At 46.2% G+C, this 16,010-nt stretch overlaps 4 protein-coding genes across 4 annotated transcripts; 2 read left to right on the forward strand and 2 right to left on the reverse strand.

Annotated features, from left to right (window-relative positions):
- Positions 1-2,847: 2,847 nt before the first annotated feature.
- N7446_013765 (uncharacterized protein) lies at positions 2,848-4,230 on the reverse strand (the record flags this gene model as incomplete). The annotated part of the gene is made up of 1 exon (XM_058522505.1): positions 2,848-4,230. One exon carries the CDS (start codon positions 4,228-4,230, stop codon positions 2,848-2,850), a length of 1,383 nt encoding a protein of 460 aa, XP_058365982.1.
- Positions 4,231-8,835: 4,605 nt separating this feature from the next.
- On the forward strand, positions 8,836-9,908 carry N7446_013766 (FPP/GGPP synthase family protein; the record flags this gene model as incomplete). The annotated part of the gene is made up of 2 exons (XM_058522506.1): positions 8,836-8,931; positions 8,988-9,908. 2 exons carry the CDS (start codon positions 8,836-8,838, stop codon positions 9,906-9,908), a joined length of 1,017 nt encoding a protein of 338 aa, XP_058365983.1.
- Positions 9,909-11,228: 1,320 nt separating this feature from the next.
- N7446_013767 (LLM class flavin-dependent oxidoreductase) lies at positions 11,229-12,323 on the forward strand (the record flags this gene model as incomplete). Its single annotated transcript, XM_058522507.1, has 1 exon — positions 11,229-12,323. The coding sequence occupies one exon, from the start codon at positions 11,229-11,231 to the stop codon at positions 12,321-12,323; it is 1,095 nt and encodes a 364-aa protein (XP_058365984.1).
- Positions 12,324-14,172: 1,849 nt separating this feature from the next.
- N7446_013768 (DUF1769 domain-containing protein) lies at positions 14,173-15,265 on the reverse strand (the record flags this gene model as incomplete). Its single annotated transcript, XM_058522508.1, has 4 exons — positions 14,173-14,318; positions 14,377-14,589; positions 14,667-14,969; positions 15,061-15,265. 4 exons carry the CDS (start codon positions 15,263-15,265, stop codon positions 14,173-14,175), a joined length of 867 nt encoding a protein of 288 aa, XP_058365985.1.
- Between the last annotated feature and the right edge of the window lie 745 nt (positions 15,266-16,010).

A 16,010-nucleotide genomic window follows, 5' to 3' on the forward strand; every position in this document is an offset into this window, starting at 1 on the left:
TTGGAATTCAGCGACGCGAAAATTGATGCTTGCATGGCTATTGAATGAGGCTGGATGCTTCCTTTTATACCTGAGAAACCCAGTCAAGGCATGTCTCCGTAGTCCAAAATCGGCAATTCTGCCCTGTGGGGACTTGAAAACCTGGGGTAATGCGGGGAACAAGCCGGGGAAGATTCCTGACAGCAATCACCGCCGAGATGGCCCTAAATACACATTCAAAGGCCAAGTCTTGTATTTTGTCAGCCTTGGCAGTCAAGATCTCCTTTTTGGGTAACTCACCCCCAAACTCACTTTGCGACTCGAATGTGTTCCTATTGGCTGACATTGCGGACACAACCCCTTTCATTGGTGGTCGCTGTGTATGGCACCATGAAGAATGCAGATGTGGCAAGACTGTCGTATCTTACCAAAGAGGGAAATGCACGGCGGCCAGTGCCCCGTAGGCAGACTATTTTGAAACAATGGTATATCCCTCAACCTTCTTTTATGGCAAAAAGTGACGATAACGAGGAGGCGTTTTTAAGTTAGGTGTGCATGTGCGACCGGTGAAAAAGGAATCAGAATTTCAAGGCGACTACTCGACAGTAAGATGGATCTGGCAGATTTCGTACGAATCATAAAACAACGTGGAGATTAGACCGTATGCCATTCTCTGTGACAAGATGACGAACATGCAGGCCATTCACCAAGCTGCAAGCCATCATGAACCAGTAGACGATCTAATTCTCTTAGTTATGCTCCAATTCCCAACCGCTACATTTCAAGTACGCGCTATCACTAGAATAATTAGTTGCCTTCTTGCAAAGACTCAGGTTGAGAGTACAACTGTGCGTAAAGGCGCCCGTGATTGCTCATTATGCTTTGTTTGCCTGCCTGGGACTCAGTACACTATCTGATTCAGTGGCATCGGGCGCTAACATTGAGGCTCTGCAATAGGAAAACACATCAGTATGGTATATATAATCTGACAGTTCGTTCTTTCTCTGTAAGGTCCAATAGATACAGGAAGTCTCTGCCCCAACGAAATCGCACTCATGACAGAGCAGAAGAGATACCTGACTGCAGAGGAGTTCTAAGTAGGTAACTATATTTTTTTGACTGGTGGGTGAACCATCACTAACGATTAATCCAAGGCCTGGCAGCACTCGCATTTGCACCTATCGGTGATCATCGTAGGCGGATTTTTTGCCGCGTCTTACCTGGAAGATCTTGAGCACTGGCGGCGATATTCGTTACCTGATTGACCCGGAGTTTGCTAGAGACAAGGAAATCGGAAACTCTCTTCTTGAGGCTATTTCCCGCGTCTCCAACCGACTTGACTACAGACCTGACTGTTTTCGTCACCAGTGGCTCGGCAGACTCTTTTTACAGGAGCCCAGAAAGAGGGGATCACGCTATTCAGAGGGCCTGGAGATTCTAAGAGCGCCTCTCGAATGGGCACTTGAAAGCAAGCTGCGGAGAACCCACGCGGTGAATCGAGACCGCAGGGCAGAACTTGATATGTCAGCCGCACTCTCCATTTTGTGGTATCTAAGAGATCGTGACATGGTCTACTTGACGCCGAATCGATTGGCAAAATGAATGTGAACGGGTTCGATGTCCTCCCAGATGGTGCAACAATGGAAGTAATATCATGCAAACATCGCCGCATGTACATGAAAATATTTCTAAATAGGGAGAAATTCATGAGTCAAGGGATGGTAAAAAGAAAATGATCGCTTTAATTTCGGTGTTGGAGGTGGGTCAGGGGGTCATTCATACCAATGGAATCGTGAATTTCCCCTAGATGGTATAGGACCAGCCGGTGTTTGTGATGATATTACGTCGGAAATGGGACCTTGCCATTTTCCTTAAGCTCCAGATTCCCCTGTGTGTCTGGCTTCTCTTGTGGTACAGATTGTTTCAATAGCTCCTTGTCAATTGGCGCCACATGTTTCGTCCAGCCAGGCAATTCCTCGGCGTCAAAGGCCGGGAAAGGGTCGTCACTCCGTCCCCGATAAACTTGTTTGCAGTTTCTTGGGAAGCCTAGACCTAGCTTTCAATTAAGTGACTTCCGTATTCCTCGACGATACACGCAACAACGGCATAACGAAGTGGATCAGTGTCTTCGGAATCTGGAACATCGCGCGGCATCCAGTCACATCGTTAAACAAAGTATTCCGTTTCATACCCCCATCAATTCGTATGGGTCAGCGAGATGAAGCTCGTAGATCCGGAAGATAGATCATAGTGGTGTGTCGGTGTGTCGCGCATACGCCAGATGGGAATGCTTTGGAGATTATGCAAATCATCAAATCGAGTTTTAATTGGCCAGGTCTCATTCTTCTGGTCGTCAGTAAGCTCACTGAGAGAGCACGGATCCGGGATTAGAAAGAATCAAGATAGATATGGGATGAATATGCGGAGGAGAGTGAGAAGGATTCTTCTTGCGCGCCCTGAGACGCAGGAGACCACCGCGTATATCGAGAGGTAAACTGAGGTTGCGCAGCTAAAACTTAATGCCCGAAGAGGCGGTTTCCGTCGTGATGTACGCATGATGCTGAAGTTGGCCAGTCTGTGGGGAAGGAGAGAAGTCGCGCGTTTACGCTCCACACTCACTCTAATACTTGATCTGTTTGCACTCTGTATAGTCATAACCACGTGCAGTTCTGAACTACAAGTAACATAACAGCATGCTCCGTTTAAATAATAGTAACGAAAGACATGGTAAGTATTGGGATAATGTGTATAGGATTGGGCAGTATTGCGAGTTATCAAGGCCAAATAAGTTGATATAACTCTGGGAAGTCCCTTAATATCGAAATAATCCGAAACTTATCTTGCACGAATTCCTTTGTATATACCAGATCACAGCTTTGATACATAATCCGGTCTTAGCCATTTCATCAGGTCATCATTCTGTACCCTATCCATGACCATGGGCTCCAACGTGAGTCTCACTTCCCATGCTCCCGGACAGCCTTTTCCGGGGGCTGGCAATATCCAGCTAGATCCAGAAAATCGGTTTTCTGGTATATCAATGTCTTTCAACGCTCCAAGGCACGTGCCAAAATCAAGCTCATAAAAATTCACTGGCCGGAAGGTGCTGACGAAGATGTCGCCCAGACGAGGGGTCGAAGTCCAGTCCTCTCTTCCGACAAAATCTGAGAGCAAGTCGCGAACGTAGTCATTGGTGACACACTGTATGGCCTTGTGGATCGATTCTGCGAGATTTGCAAGAAGGGAGACATCGGACAACCCAACAGTACCTGAGCTGCGAGAGTCGTAACTAGAAAGAGTCATGGCAGAGATGATCGGTTCGATACGGATATATGCTTCCGTAGTAACCACCACATTGCCTATATACGACATAGGTATATTTGGCTGTAGCTTAGAGCGGGTGTCAGATACGACCACTAGACAAGACTCGTCTACACTTTGCTCTTCTTGTGTACTTCTTAGGCCAAAGCGCGCGCGAATGAAGCAAAACCACAAAACAGCCATAACAATAGTGTTGCTTGAAAACTTGATGCGTAGAGTGGCAGAACATGAGTTTCTTAGCTTTGCAACCTTCTCCGCGTCTAGGACAAGCCTTGCAGAAACTGGGTCCTGGGAATCTATGCCTGGTGCGGGAAACCAATCTTTCAAAGACAGTGCCTTTGTGTTGCGAGAAGACGCAGCCTCAAAAATTGCTCGTCGGCATTGGGCTTCTTGCAAAACATCGGTTTCGAGAAGGTTGGGCGGTGCGCCTGGATCTCTGCAGCATACTGCAAGGGACTTTGCGACGTTCCATACGCCCACACCGTCCACTGCCATGTGATTGAAGGTGAAGCAGAGAAAGACTCCGTCGACCATGACATTGGCTTGAAATCGAAAGATGGGGCTCAAATCCTCCGCTGCTTGTTCAAAGGCAATCGGAAGAAAGGCCTCACTCAATAAGCTGTCTTTGGCGGCGCAGATGGACTGTTCATGGTGTCTTATCTTCAGCATCGGATAGTCTTCTAAAAACTCTGCCGTTGGAGGCTGAACCTCGAACACATTTTCCTTGCCCTGCAACTTGTCGGAGAGGGTGATATTTCCGGATAAAAACGGAAGGAGGGTGACCAGCCGAGAGACCCCGGCCTCTAAGACAGAGATAGATTTGGGAAGATCATCGGGAGTGAAAGTGAAAAAGCCAGAAAAATGGACAGGGGCGGTAGAGTGATCAAAAGGGGTGAGCACATACGGCTCGAAGGTAGGAAGAGATGACATTCTATCCGCTCATCGCCCGAACCCAAACTCTGCTATTGGAGGAAGATATAAAGCAACCGACCCTCGTCTAAGCCTCGTGATTGAGAAATGTTGTCACTTTATGGCTTGGTCACCCAGGGTAAAAGGTATGACCACAGAAGCTAAATTAGAAGAATGGGGAGATAGCGTGCTGTGCATATCGTAATATGCAAGGGCGAACGGTATTCGAGCGTCAAAAGTCGGTGAAGCTGCACATGTTGTTTGATAGATGAGATGAGCGCCGCTTACAAGGCGCATGGTGGATTGCGGACTAAACTCAATTTGGGATGATACGAAGTACATGCATCATGCATCGATATAGTGCTTAGAACCCTGTAGGTCTAGCAGGATCATCTTGCCCTATTCAAATTCAGTTCGCTTAGGCAAAGTTTAAAGAACCTACAATGGATATGCAAAGGGAAAATGTAAGTGTATTGTGCATGAGTAACGATCGACAACAGGAAAGAGAGGAAAGAATGATCTGTCGGTGACCCTGTCATGTAGTGGGCAATAAAGGTTGCTGGTCGGAACTGGCTGATAATGCTGGGTGTCACCGATGAGGCTCCGAGGACGCCACGCCGTTTTACTCGCAGCCAGCAGTCATTTCCTTCGTCCTAGTTGCCGGTGGGTATTTGGATTGCCAACTTTCGAGACCAGCAACCACCAACGAAAAGCCACCGGTTCCTCGAAATCAGCAGAACACGATTACATAAGTGTGAAGTATGGAGTTAACGTAATTCACTACCGAGCTGATCACACCACCGAGCTGATCACCCCACCAAAAACGCGTCAATGAATTAGACTCTCTCTATTCAACCACCCACTATGCCACCAATTCGTACTCAATCCTCTCAAAAACGTACGGAGCAAGAGGGTAGGATCTTATTAGCTATTCAGGCTATTTAGAAGCAAGAAATTACCTCACTCCGCGAAGCAGCGCGCTAATTTAACGTACCGTATTCAACTCTTATAACACGCCTGCATGGGGTTCAAAGCCGCGCGTCTTCGCGCGCAAATTGTCTAAAATTGACTGAAATTGAAGAGGAATCTCTTAAAAAATGGATTCTCTCTATGGACTCTCGTGGAGCAGCCCCTCGGCCTTCTTCTGTACGAGAAATAGCCAATTTGCTACTTATAGCGCGCGGATCTACCCCTCCTTTTTTAGTCGGTCAAAATTAGGTTACAAAATACGTTAAAAGGCATCCCGACCTTTCCTCCCGATTCTCGAAAAGCTATAATTTTAAACGAGCTAAATGCGAGGATCCGAGGATTATTTCTAAATGGTTTTCTCTTGTTTAAAAGACGATTCTAACGTACGGGATCGACCCCGACGATATCTATAACTTCGACGAGACCGGTTTTGCAATAGGCTTAATTACGACCGCGAAGGTTATCTCGAGAAGGGATGTCTACGGTCGGCAATCGCTTATACAGCCCGGAAATCGCGCGTAGGTGACCACAATTGAGTGTATAAACGCGTCGGGGTGGGCGCTTCCTCCGTGCGTGATTTTTAAAGGCAAAGTTTTTATCGAATCTTGGTTCGACGGCCTTCCGGAAGATTAGAGACTCGAGGTTAGTCCTAACGGATAGACCTCCGACGAAATTGGACTTCGATGGCTTAAAAAGCTCTTTATTCCGTCTACTTCTTCGCGTACGAAGGGGAAGTATAGACTTTTAATACTCGACGGCCACGGAAGTCATTTAACCCCGGAATTCGATAAAATTTGCGAAGAAAACGATATTATCGCAATTTGTATGCCTCCGCACTCGTCTCACCTTTTATAGCCTCTCGATATAGGCTATTTTACGGTGTTAAAGCGCGCGTACGGTCGACTTATCGAGTCAAAAATACGGGCTAGAATTAACTACATCGATAAACTAGACTTCCTCGAAGCCTATCCGACCGCACGAATCGAGGCATTTAAATCGGAGACTATTAAGAATAGCTTCGCCGCTACTAGTTTAGTGCCTTACGACCCCGATCGAGTAATCTCGAAGCTCGATATTTGCCTTCGGACGCCGACCCCCCCTCGAGCTAGGGTAGTGATTGGGAGCTAAGGACGCCCTCGAATTACGTCCAATTACAAAAACAAGCTTCCTCAATTAAAGTTTTACTAAAACAGCGCTCGAAAAGCCCACCGAGTCCGCTTAATTGTGCGATAAATCAGGTTTTAAAGGCCTGTCAAGTTACAATGCAATCGGCAGCAATTCTCGAGAAAGAAGTAAGCGATTTACGCGCTGCAAACGAGACGAAAAAGCGAAAGAAGTCTAGGTCAGCAAGGCAGATACTTTCCAAAGAAGGTCTTTCAGTTTTAGAGGCCTCTACCTTATTAGGGCAGCCAGAGCAAGCAGTTTTAGCAGCGATACCCTATGAGGTAGGGCCGGCTCAGGCACCTTCTCAGCCACGTAAAAGAGCCTTACCGACGTGTAGTGTTTGTGGAGTTAAGGGTCATAAATTGACAGCATGTCCTAATAGATCTCGAGTTTAGTTTATTGAATTTAATGGCGTTTTGGTTGAAATAATTGGATTTAAAATTGATGGGTTTAGTAGGGTGATCAGCTCGGTGGTCTGATCAGCTCGGTGGTGTGATCAGCTCGGTAGTGAATTACGTTACAAAAGGTAGAACGGAGCATAAGACCATTGCATGTTCAATAAAAGCCCCTTGCTAGGTCCACATTCTGTCAGCCTGGCATAAACCCAAGGGAAGTCTCCCGGTTTAGATTATAATTGATTTTCAATTTGCTACGGCATCTGACTTTGACTTGGCGGTACCTCGCAAATTCCATGCAAGGAGAACGTATGTTTGGGCTGAATGAGAAATTGAGCAGGGTTGGAAAGGCTTACAATCTCCCATTTTGAGAAATGAGACCGAAACTTCCATGATATCTTAACCTATATGTTTCTTTGTATCAAGATGCGTCGGATGTGTTCGAGATCTGTCGAAGACAAACCACATTGGTGTCTTAGATATTGAATAACACCACCAAACTCATCATCGACCATCTGCAGTGTAAACAACATGACTTTCTCACTGAACCAAATTAGCGAAGGGTGAGTCTCTTTCTTGTTGCTTGATCTCACCTTGATCTTATCACCTGTCGTGCCAGTGCACCAACGTCAATATCCCCAACGCAGAGAGACACTGTTTGTTGAACGATCTTTGATACCTCAGGGAGGTATGGCTCTAGGGCTTCTTCGCTGAGATTATATTCCGCTGCCACAACCTCTCGGGGAACTCCAGCAAGAGATAGGAGAAGCGCAAAGACAACACCAGTCCGGTCCTTTCCCAATGAACAGTGAATAAGAAACACAGAATCAGGATGGGCCTTTATATGAAGAAATATACTAGCAATTACACTAGGCCTTTCTCGAAGAAGATCCAGGTAGCCTTCAGCGACAGCCTATAGGGAATCAGCAACCTCAAACTAACGCACGGAATCTTGTTGGGGTAATTCAACGGACAATGGGACCTCTAGATATATGCTCAATGTACTTAGCCAAAATGACTTTTCTTGAAAACTTTGTGTCGTGAAATGGTACCTCGACAATCTGAAAGTCCTCAATCCCTCCAGGTGAATGATCGGGTTTGGCGTAAAGCGAGTTAGCTTCTTCCGTGGTCGTCAGGCAAAATATAATCGAGATATTCAACTGATGTAGAAGCTTCCAACCGGAGGGTGTGAGATTTGAGAGATGACCAGAACGGTAAAGGAACCCGTTTCGAGTTGTTATGTTCGGATTCGAACTGGTGGGATAGCCTCCGAATTCACGGAAATTAACAAATCCTTCATCCTTGGAGTTCATTCTTGGAAATATTTAAAATAAAGGTTTCCAGTTTCTTCGTCTATCATAGGTTTGAATTGGTTGTACCTCGGGGCGAAGGAGGGTTCCAGGTGCGCATTTTTAAATGACAAACGCTCACTTCTACCTTTCGCTTGGGTTATCGCAAGGACCATACTTGTTCCAGAAAAAAACAAATTATCAAAAGAGCGGTGAAAGTCTGATGGAAAGCTTCTCTGGCATGAAGGATGCAAGGGGCGAAGATGAACGTAGACTTGTAAAAGTTTACGGAAATCAGGCCAGACTTCTACTCTGGACTAGCTTTATGAGTCTACCACCTAGATAAAGGGACACGACATCATCAGAGCTATAGTTGACAGAACTAGTGCATCTTATTAGGAGTAAATTAGAATGGATAAAGTCTCTCTCTCTTTTCTAGGACTATGGAAAATCACGGGCAATTTAAATATGGATGGGGTCATACTTTCTGACGCAAATCAAGGTGCGATCCTCAGTACACTGGACATTCGCTAAGTTGGCGATATTCCTGCGCGTATCTCATGTAGGCGATCACTCACATTAGACATCTCATATGTTCCAACAATAGTCCCTATTTATTCGTTTTCACTTTTTACCCCTTGCTCACTCACAGCTTTTATATCACGATGGTGTAACCTCTTAAAATGCCCCATTTGCCTGTCAACCTGCATTCATCGCTAGTCAATTGCATCTGCTACCTCAAAAACATTTCCACGTATCTTCCGACTTGATATAGGATGACTATCTCACCAACTGTCTCATCTCCCCAGATGCTGCAGTCTGCTGTGGCTGATACCTGTCAGCAGGTATCGGACTATCTGGCTGAGATGGGACTTCCGTTTGAGGCAAATGAGAGACTGATGCGAGTACGTCGAAGCCAATACGCTTTTCATTTTGTATACAAATTACTGACAAAGGAAAGAGTCTCAGTGCCAACACTAGGGGAGGGAATTTCCTGCGTGGCAGGACTGTCATTGATACCGCTTGGATACTCCAAGGTCACACTCTCTCCCCGACCCAGATTGAGGATATCACAATGCTCAGCTCCCTTATCGAGCTCCTCAACGCTGCATTTCTGGTTTGGGATGATATAATGGATGGATCTTCAACCAGGCGTGGCCAGCCATGCTGGTACCGCCGAGAGGACGTTGGTATGGCTGCCATTAATGATGGCCTCCTCTTGAAATCTAGCATTTATGTTATTCTCAAACACCGTTTTCGCGACCATCCAGCATATGTAGACCTCATGGACATATTCGCCGAAGCGTCCCTGCAGACCGAGCTCGGACAACACTGCGATGTCCTGGCTTCAGCAGGGCATTTGGAGCGGTTCACCTGGAAACAGTATGACTTTATCACTGCGAAGAAGACCGCCTTCTACTCTATATACCTTCCAATAGCAATCCCTTTGATTTATCTTGGTCTGGCAACTCCCACAAGACTCAAAGAATCATACGATATCTCTATGATGATGGGACTTGTTTTCCAAAGCAGAGATGACTTCCTTGATGTCTATGGCGATGCCAAGGTCACTGGGAAAGTTGGAACCGATATACAAGAGAACAAGTGCAGCTGGCTTTCAGTGCAAGCCATGATTCATTGCGACGCCGAACAAAAACGGGCTCTCATGGACAGCTACGGTAGCCAAGATCCTGCCAATGTTTCAAAAGTGAAGGCTATTTTTGAAGCTATTGATCTCCCCAAGTTGTTCCGAGTTTGGGATGCTGAATTGGTTGCGAAAGTGCAGGCTATGGTCGAAGGGGTGACAGACCCAATGATCAGAGAATCTTTTTTGGCGCTCATGTCGAAATATTTCGAAGACCCTCGAAGGCATCTGCCCTAACTTGTGTGTGTGTAAGGGATCCGAACTATGTAATTCCACTCTTCGGCTCTTGCTTGACAAGTTACTTATCAGTCTCTGTTTAGCCTTGAGGCTATTGAAAAGCTTGTCGCCGTTACCATGCCATTAACCCTTCATGGACCCATCCCGTATCCGTCAAACTGTTCCAAAATACCAACCTTAATTGGACTGTACGCGATGATTATACGAATTTTAATGCTGAAAAGTCGAGTTCTCTGGAGTTGACAGTTCTTTCAATGCAAGGCGTCGAAATTTATGCCAATCTATTGAAAACTGATGGATGTTCTGGGATCGTCCGAGCGTTGTTAGATCTTGAGACTTAAAAGTTATATGCTTAGCTAGATACAAGACATCTAATTACAAAATAAATGTCATCCCACATTATTTGAGACGTACATCCTTGTTACCGTTTAAGCCTTCTGTCAATTGATTGCTGACTTCCCAAGCTCTCACCCTTTTACTTAAACCAATTAGTCCGTATATTTAGAGTGACTTCTGGTGTGGTCTGCTGGCGCGTGACTGATACGGTCTGATATTACCAATCCACCATCTATACGTAAGGACATAAAGTTAGTTAAGCAGTCCAACCTGATTATACCTTATACCATCTTCTTCCCTTCTATTAGGCTATCTAATCAGTTTCTTCTCTTTATATTATAAAATTGAAATCGCAAACAGTCGGAGGATTTCAATGCCCCGCACCATCCATCTAGCCATATTTTCAAATGGCGCGCAACTCAACAATGCCACCCGACCCAAGCCCCGTATGATACCCTTTACACAAGCCGATAAGCGTTTTATCGTATCTCCTGGAGTAGGGTATAACTTTTGGGGTGTTCAGAAGTGCGGGGAAAGGAGTTCCTGGTCAGATAGATCAAGATCTAGACCTACATGTATAGGGAACAAAACGGCGAAAACCAAAAGAAGACCGACTTCGTCTTCTTTGGGCAGTAGATAGGGTCCATTTTGTTTTCAGTAAATTATGGAAAGCTGGCTCGGTTTCGGGCTTCGCGTAGTGTATACCAGGATCCGAGATAACGCCTCGATGTCCTCAACGGCATCGCGTCAGTGCTCTGCTATTTTCTCCGACAATCAAAGGCCAACTTCCATAAATTCCGAGATATCTAGGTATCTATATAGTAATTACTTGGATTGGTAATCCAGGCTCGGAGGATATTCTTACGTGCTAAGACGCAATCCATCGATATCTCGCGTCATGCGTCAGACCATCACTCAAGAAGACATAAAAGACGGCCACCCCAAGGGAATGAGAGGCATCAGACAAGTTAAAGAAAGCCCAAAATGCCCGAGTTTATCAGCGTGACCTTCCCGAACGCCTCAACCGAACTCAACCCCATCCCCAACGCATCCATTGATCCCGAATACCTCATTCGCTATGCCCGCACTCTAGATGACTACGGATATAACTATACCCTGGTGCCATATGACTCGTCCTCATATGATCCCTTCACCATCGGCGCAACCATTCTATCGGCGACCAAAAACATCAAGATCATCATCGCCCTCCGCCCAAACACCCTGTACCCCACAGTGGCAGCCAAGGCCCTAGCAACCCTCTCCCAACTAGGATCCGGTCGCGTCGTCGTCCACTTCATCGCCGGCGGAAGCGACGCAGAGCAAGCCAAAGAAGGAGACTTCCTAACGAAAGACCAGCGCTACGGAAGGCTAGAAGAGTATATCCGGATTTTGCGGCGCGCCTGGGACTCCGACGAGCCCTTCGATTGGGAAGGCCAGTACTATCAATTCAAGCAATTCAGCAACAGAGTCCGACCGACCGCCAAGATCGAAGTTTCAGTCGGCGGCTCCTCAGACGAGGCGTATCGCATCGGAGGCTCACTGGGTGATATCTTCGGGTTGTGGGGCGAGCCGTTGAAGGAGACTAAGGAGCAGATTGATCGCATTTATGCGGAGGCTGCCAAGGCCGGTCGTGCGGACTCCGACAGACCTCGTATCTGGGTGACGTTCCGTCCTATCCTCGCCGAGACGGATGAGCTTGCTTGGGCAAAGGCTCATCGCACGCTGGATGCGTTGACTACGCACCGCGCGAATGGTCAGGGCAAGGTCCCTGCTAATGCGCCGCCACCTCAGAATGTAGGCTCGCAGCGTCTGCTTGATATTGCGGCTCGTGGGGAGGTCCAGGATCGGGCACTTTGGTATCCTACTGTTACCGCGACGAATGCGCGGGGTGCGTCTACTGCTCTGGTGGGTTCGCCGCAGACTATCACCGATTCGCTTCTTGACTATGTTGATTTGGGCGCGGATCTGATCTCGGTCCGTGGTTATGATAATCTGAATGATGCTATTGATTATGGCCGCTTCGTGCTTCCCAAGGTGCGTCAGGCATTGGAAGAGCGGAAGAAGGAGGCTTCGGCTTGATTATGAGACTCTGCCCCGACGTACTTAGACCAATATAGCCCAAATGTGTATTTATTGTCGGCCTGTTCTTGCATTCATACTACAGCTGCTGCATTTTCATTTAGATCATCAAGAACCGAAATCTTTCTTTCTCGACTTAAAAGACCGTATCCGAAGAAACTATATATTTCGCTTCGCGGTGAACACCCACTCTACCACACGTTAGAACGAAATTTTCGTAACCTTAGAAGACAAATTATAGCCTTGGCTATTATATTATTATGTTTTTGAATCAACCAACGACCCGCACGTGCGTTTTGTGGGTTATATAAGACCCAAGTCATGGTGGGGAAAACCCGGTAAAACTAGCGACGGGGAATAGAATGTGTACAGCGCCAGTCTAACCACTTGAACCCGCATCATGATGTACTCGCTCAGATTTGCTTAATTGAACCCAATCTTGAAATTTTCGCCACGACGGTGGAATTGAAAGTGTGAGATATGCACGGCCATGTGGGAGTGTGCATAGAACCAGAAAGCGTATCACTCATCCACACAGGATACAGGATTTCGTCCAGGAGGGAAATGGCTTGGGATAATGACGTAGCTGCATTTACTCCATGTTTTCTTCCTCTGTTCTATTTCATTTCCTCGCCTTTCCTTTTTGCACTGTTCGTCTGGGGCAGGATTTTTAGAGACTCTAAAGCCGTCATGATCGATACCTTTTGCTTCCAAATCTCCTTAGCTTTTCTCTATACTTGAGGCGGCAGTTACGTCCCACAGAAGCCTAGAATCCCAGAGGCCCTTTGTGCCGAGTCCATCCCGGTTTCACCAGATGCTTATGAAGGAGAAGATTGCTTTTGCAAATTCACACCTCGCATCCATTCCGATGCCCATCTTGCCGATTCAGGAAGCTGGCAGTGTCAGCTAGATCTCCTAAGCTCCCAAGATGATGCCCACAGAGAAGCGGTCCGGGGTGGAATGGTGCAATGAACAAGGGCTACGCTGTGGGGTATATAAATGCCACTGTTGGCAATCTTACATCCCTGTGCGCAAGTGCGGCGATTCCTGGCCGTCATGCGCTGACTTCGTACATTATTAAATATGCATTTGGGCATGACGATAGTAAGAGACCCATTTCTTTAAATTGCTTAAAGTTCGGACTTCGGTGTTCTAGAGGGAGATCGCGGAGACTACACATCAGTCATCAAACCAGAGTCACTAGGGTCAACTTCGGAGCAAAATTCTTCGATTATGACTGGTGACAGAATGATCCGTTCACTGAACAACATACGCCTCAACCAAGCAACTCTGCCCCTCCCTGATCAATCAAGGTCATCACTAAATATCCGTGCTTCGCTCCTGAAATTTAGCTTGGCGGGTGGCTACACATTGTGTAAGCCACACACCGGTAAATAGCGAGGAGGTGTGTTACACGAGCGAATTCTCACTGATCTATACAGCCTATACAAGTTTTTTTCCAATAAGTAAACAAATACATACGACCATATATGTGGAGAATAGGGGCTTCTTTCCCGTTTAGCCGTACTAAAGCCAAGCAATATACTCGGCTAATTATTAGTACGCCCTTGGCACTTAATCGTAAGTACGGTGATTTAGGTAGCTATACGTACTTAATTCCCTCTGCCGGGTGGGGCTTTCCTATCTTAGCTGCCGCCGCTTTTATGCCGGCGCTCAGAGTCAGACTCACTGAGCTGCTTACCCTTTGCCGCTTTTTGATCTCTACGATGGGTATAGGCACATAGTTGTTGTAGTCTACTTATCAGTTAATGCTCTCGTGCGGGTAACATTGATTTTAATGGAATTATTCAAGGAATTACTTGTGTTTATTTCACATCGACGTCTCACCTCACCCCTCAAAGATTAGTTTGAAAACAAGTGCGAAGATAACTTCTCCGCTGTGCCTATCCTTCAACACATATCGCAGGTTGTGGTTTTTGTCGTTAACGTATTGTATGACTGGTATGGAGAAACCTGGGAGTTTCAAAGAGAAATCTGACCATATTCGTTAAAGCATGCAAAGATTTGAGATGCCCAGATGGAAAAGACGTACTTTGAAAGTCGATATACCCATTTCCAAAGTCTGCTTTATAAACGACGCCAGGTTCAAAGCAGAAAGTTTGGCGGTTTTCCTTTTGGAGGAAATGCTTTTGCCTCTCATGTGCCTGATCTGGGATATTCATTTCCCGTCTGGACACTTCTCCTTCGGCCTCACCACCTTCCTCGATAACTTCAGTGTGTAGCTCCTCTCGCCAATTTTTCGATCCTAGTTGGTAAGTTTTAGTAAATTTGCTGTAAGATTCCTATTTCCGCTCTTCCAATGATCTATGGTTCCAAACGCACCTGGTCTTCCACATATTCGTAGGCAATTCAAACTAGAAAGCGCAGGACCATATAGATATGGCTTATCTGTATATGCGTTACCGTAAAGACCTGGGTCAATCATCCATCTAACGATACGTAGAGCAGTGCTGAACCCGGGAGGCAAGCGGTCTCGGATTGGATTGTCGAAATCATTGCCGAAAACGAGGCTATCGCCTGAAATGGCCTTCTTCGGTTGGAAGGAAAAGGTGACAGAGTATTCTTGGCTTTTGTGAAGAGGATAGGAAAAATAGGCGTGTGTGTTAGGAGAGCCTTCGGGATAACCTATGGAATCGATGGGCAATGGAAAATTAGTTATGAATATCTTAGCGTACTCCATCGTAGGAGTAAAAGTCCAAATATATTAGTCACTTACCTCTGTAATTCTTGACCCTCACACAAAGGCTTACAAAAGCCAGATCGTTCTCAAAAGTCACAGTTTCCTGCTGGTTGACGGGGACAATGGAATGACATGCTGAATCATATTCTGGCCCTGCCGTCACCTGCAATCTATATTTCGTGTTGTTGTCTACTGACACATTATTTGATTTCGGTGATACTGTTCGGTGAATATAGGGCATGATGCTGAGGACAAAGATATTGTGAAAGATAGCGTAGTTGGTTGGTAGTATGAAATACTTCATACAAAATACAAGTTAATGGAGAGGGGGACACTGCACTGTTTTTATATGCAAAATGGTGCTTCAATCTTAACACCTCTTGTGCATACTACGCCGTATGGTGCCTATAGTCTCATCAAAGTTTGACTGTATCAGTAGGGAACACGCTCTTCCGAAAGCTGACCAATCATAAGTCGAAAGGCAATGTTCGCATTCGCATTAGCATTCGTTTTCGTGTTGAGATATAAACATCAGCAACATGTATACTTGGCGCTAAGCACCTCAGGGGACATATTTGCTGCAGGGAGTAGGCAGCAGTGTCAAATGGAGCCAAACCACCATGCAATAAGCAACACGGGAAAGCCAACGGAAGAGGAAAAAGCAGAACGCGGGTGATTTGCCGTAACCGTGGTTTGACCTACTTCCCCTTTAGCAATTTTAGACAGAGCAACTGGCATCGCCGCCCTATTCTTGAATTAGGTGGAGGCGCAGTCGACAATTTTGTTTCCAAGTAAAAGGCTTCCACTCTGTATATCACTTGAGGTCGAAAATACGTTCGCATGCTTTAGTTGTGCATCGTGGGTATGGCGTCATATGGGTGCACAGCCCCGAGATCATGCCGAATGTTTAATAAAGCGTTATAGTTGAGCATATCAACTAAAACTGCTAATGATCAAGTGCCTGATACATATTGTAAGTGCTATAC

Source organism: Penicillium canescens (assembly GCF_028828765.1).
Source record: "Penicillium canescens strain IBT 15451 chromosome Unknown utg000011l_segment0_segment0, whole genome shotgun sequence".
Classification (NCBI taxonomy): domain Eukaryota; kingdom Fungi; phylum Ascomycota; class Eurotiomycetes; order Eurotiales; family Aspergillaceae; genus Penicillium; species Penicillium canescens.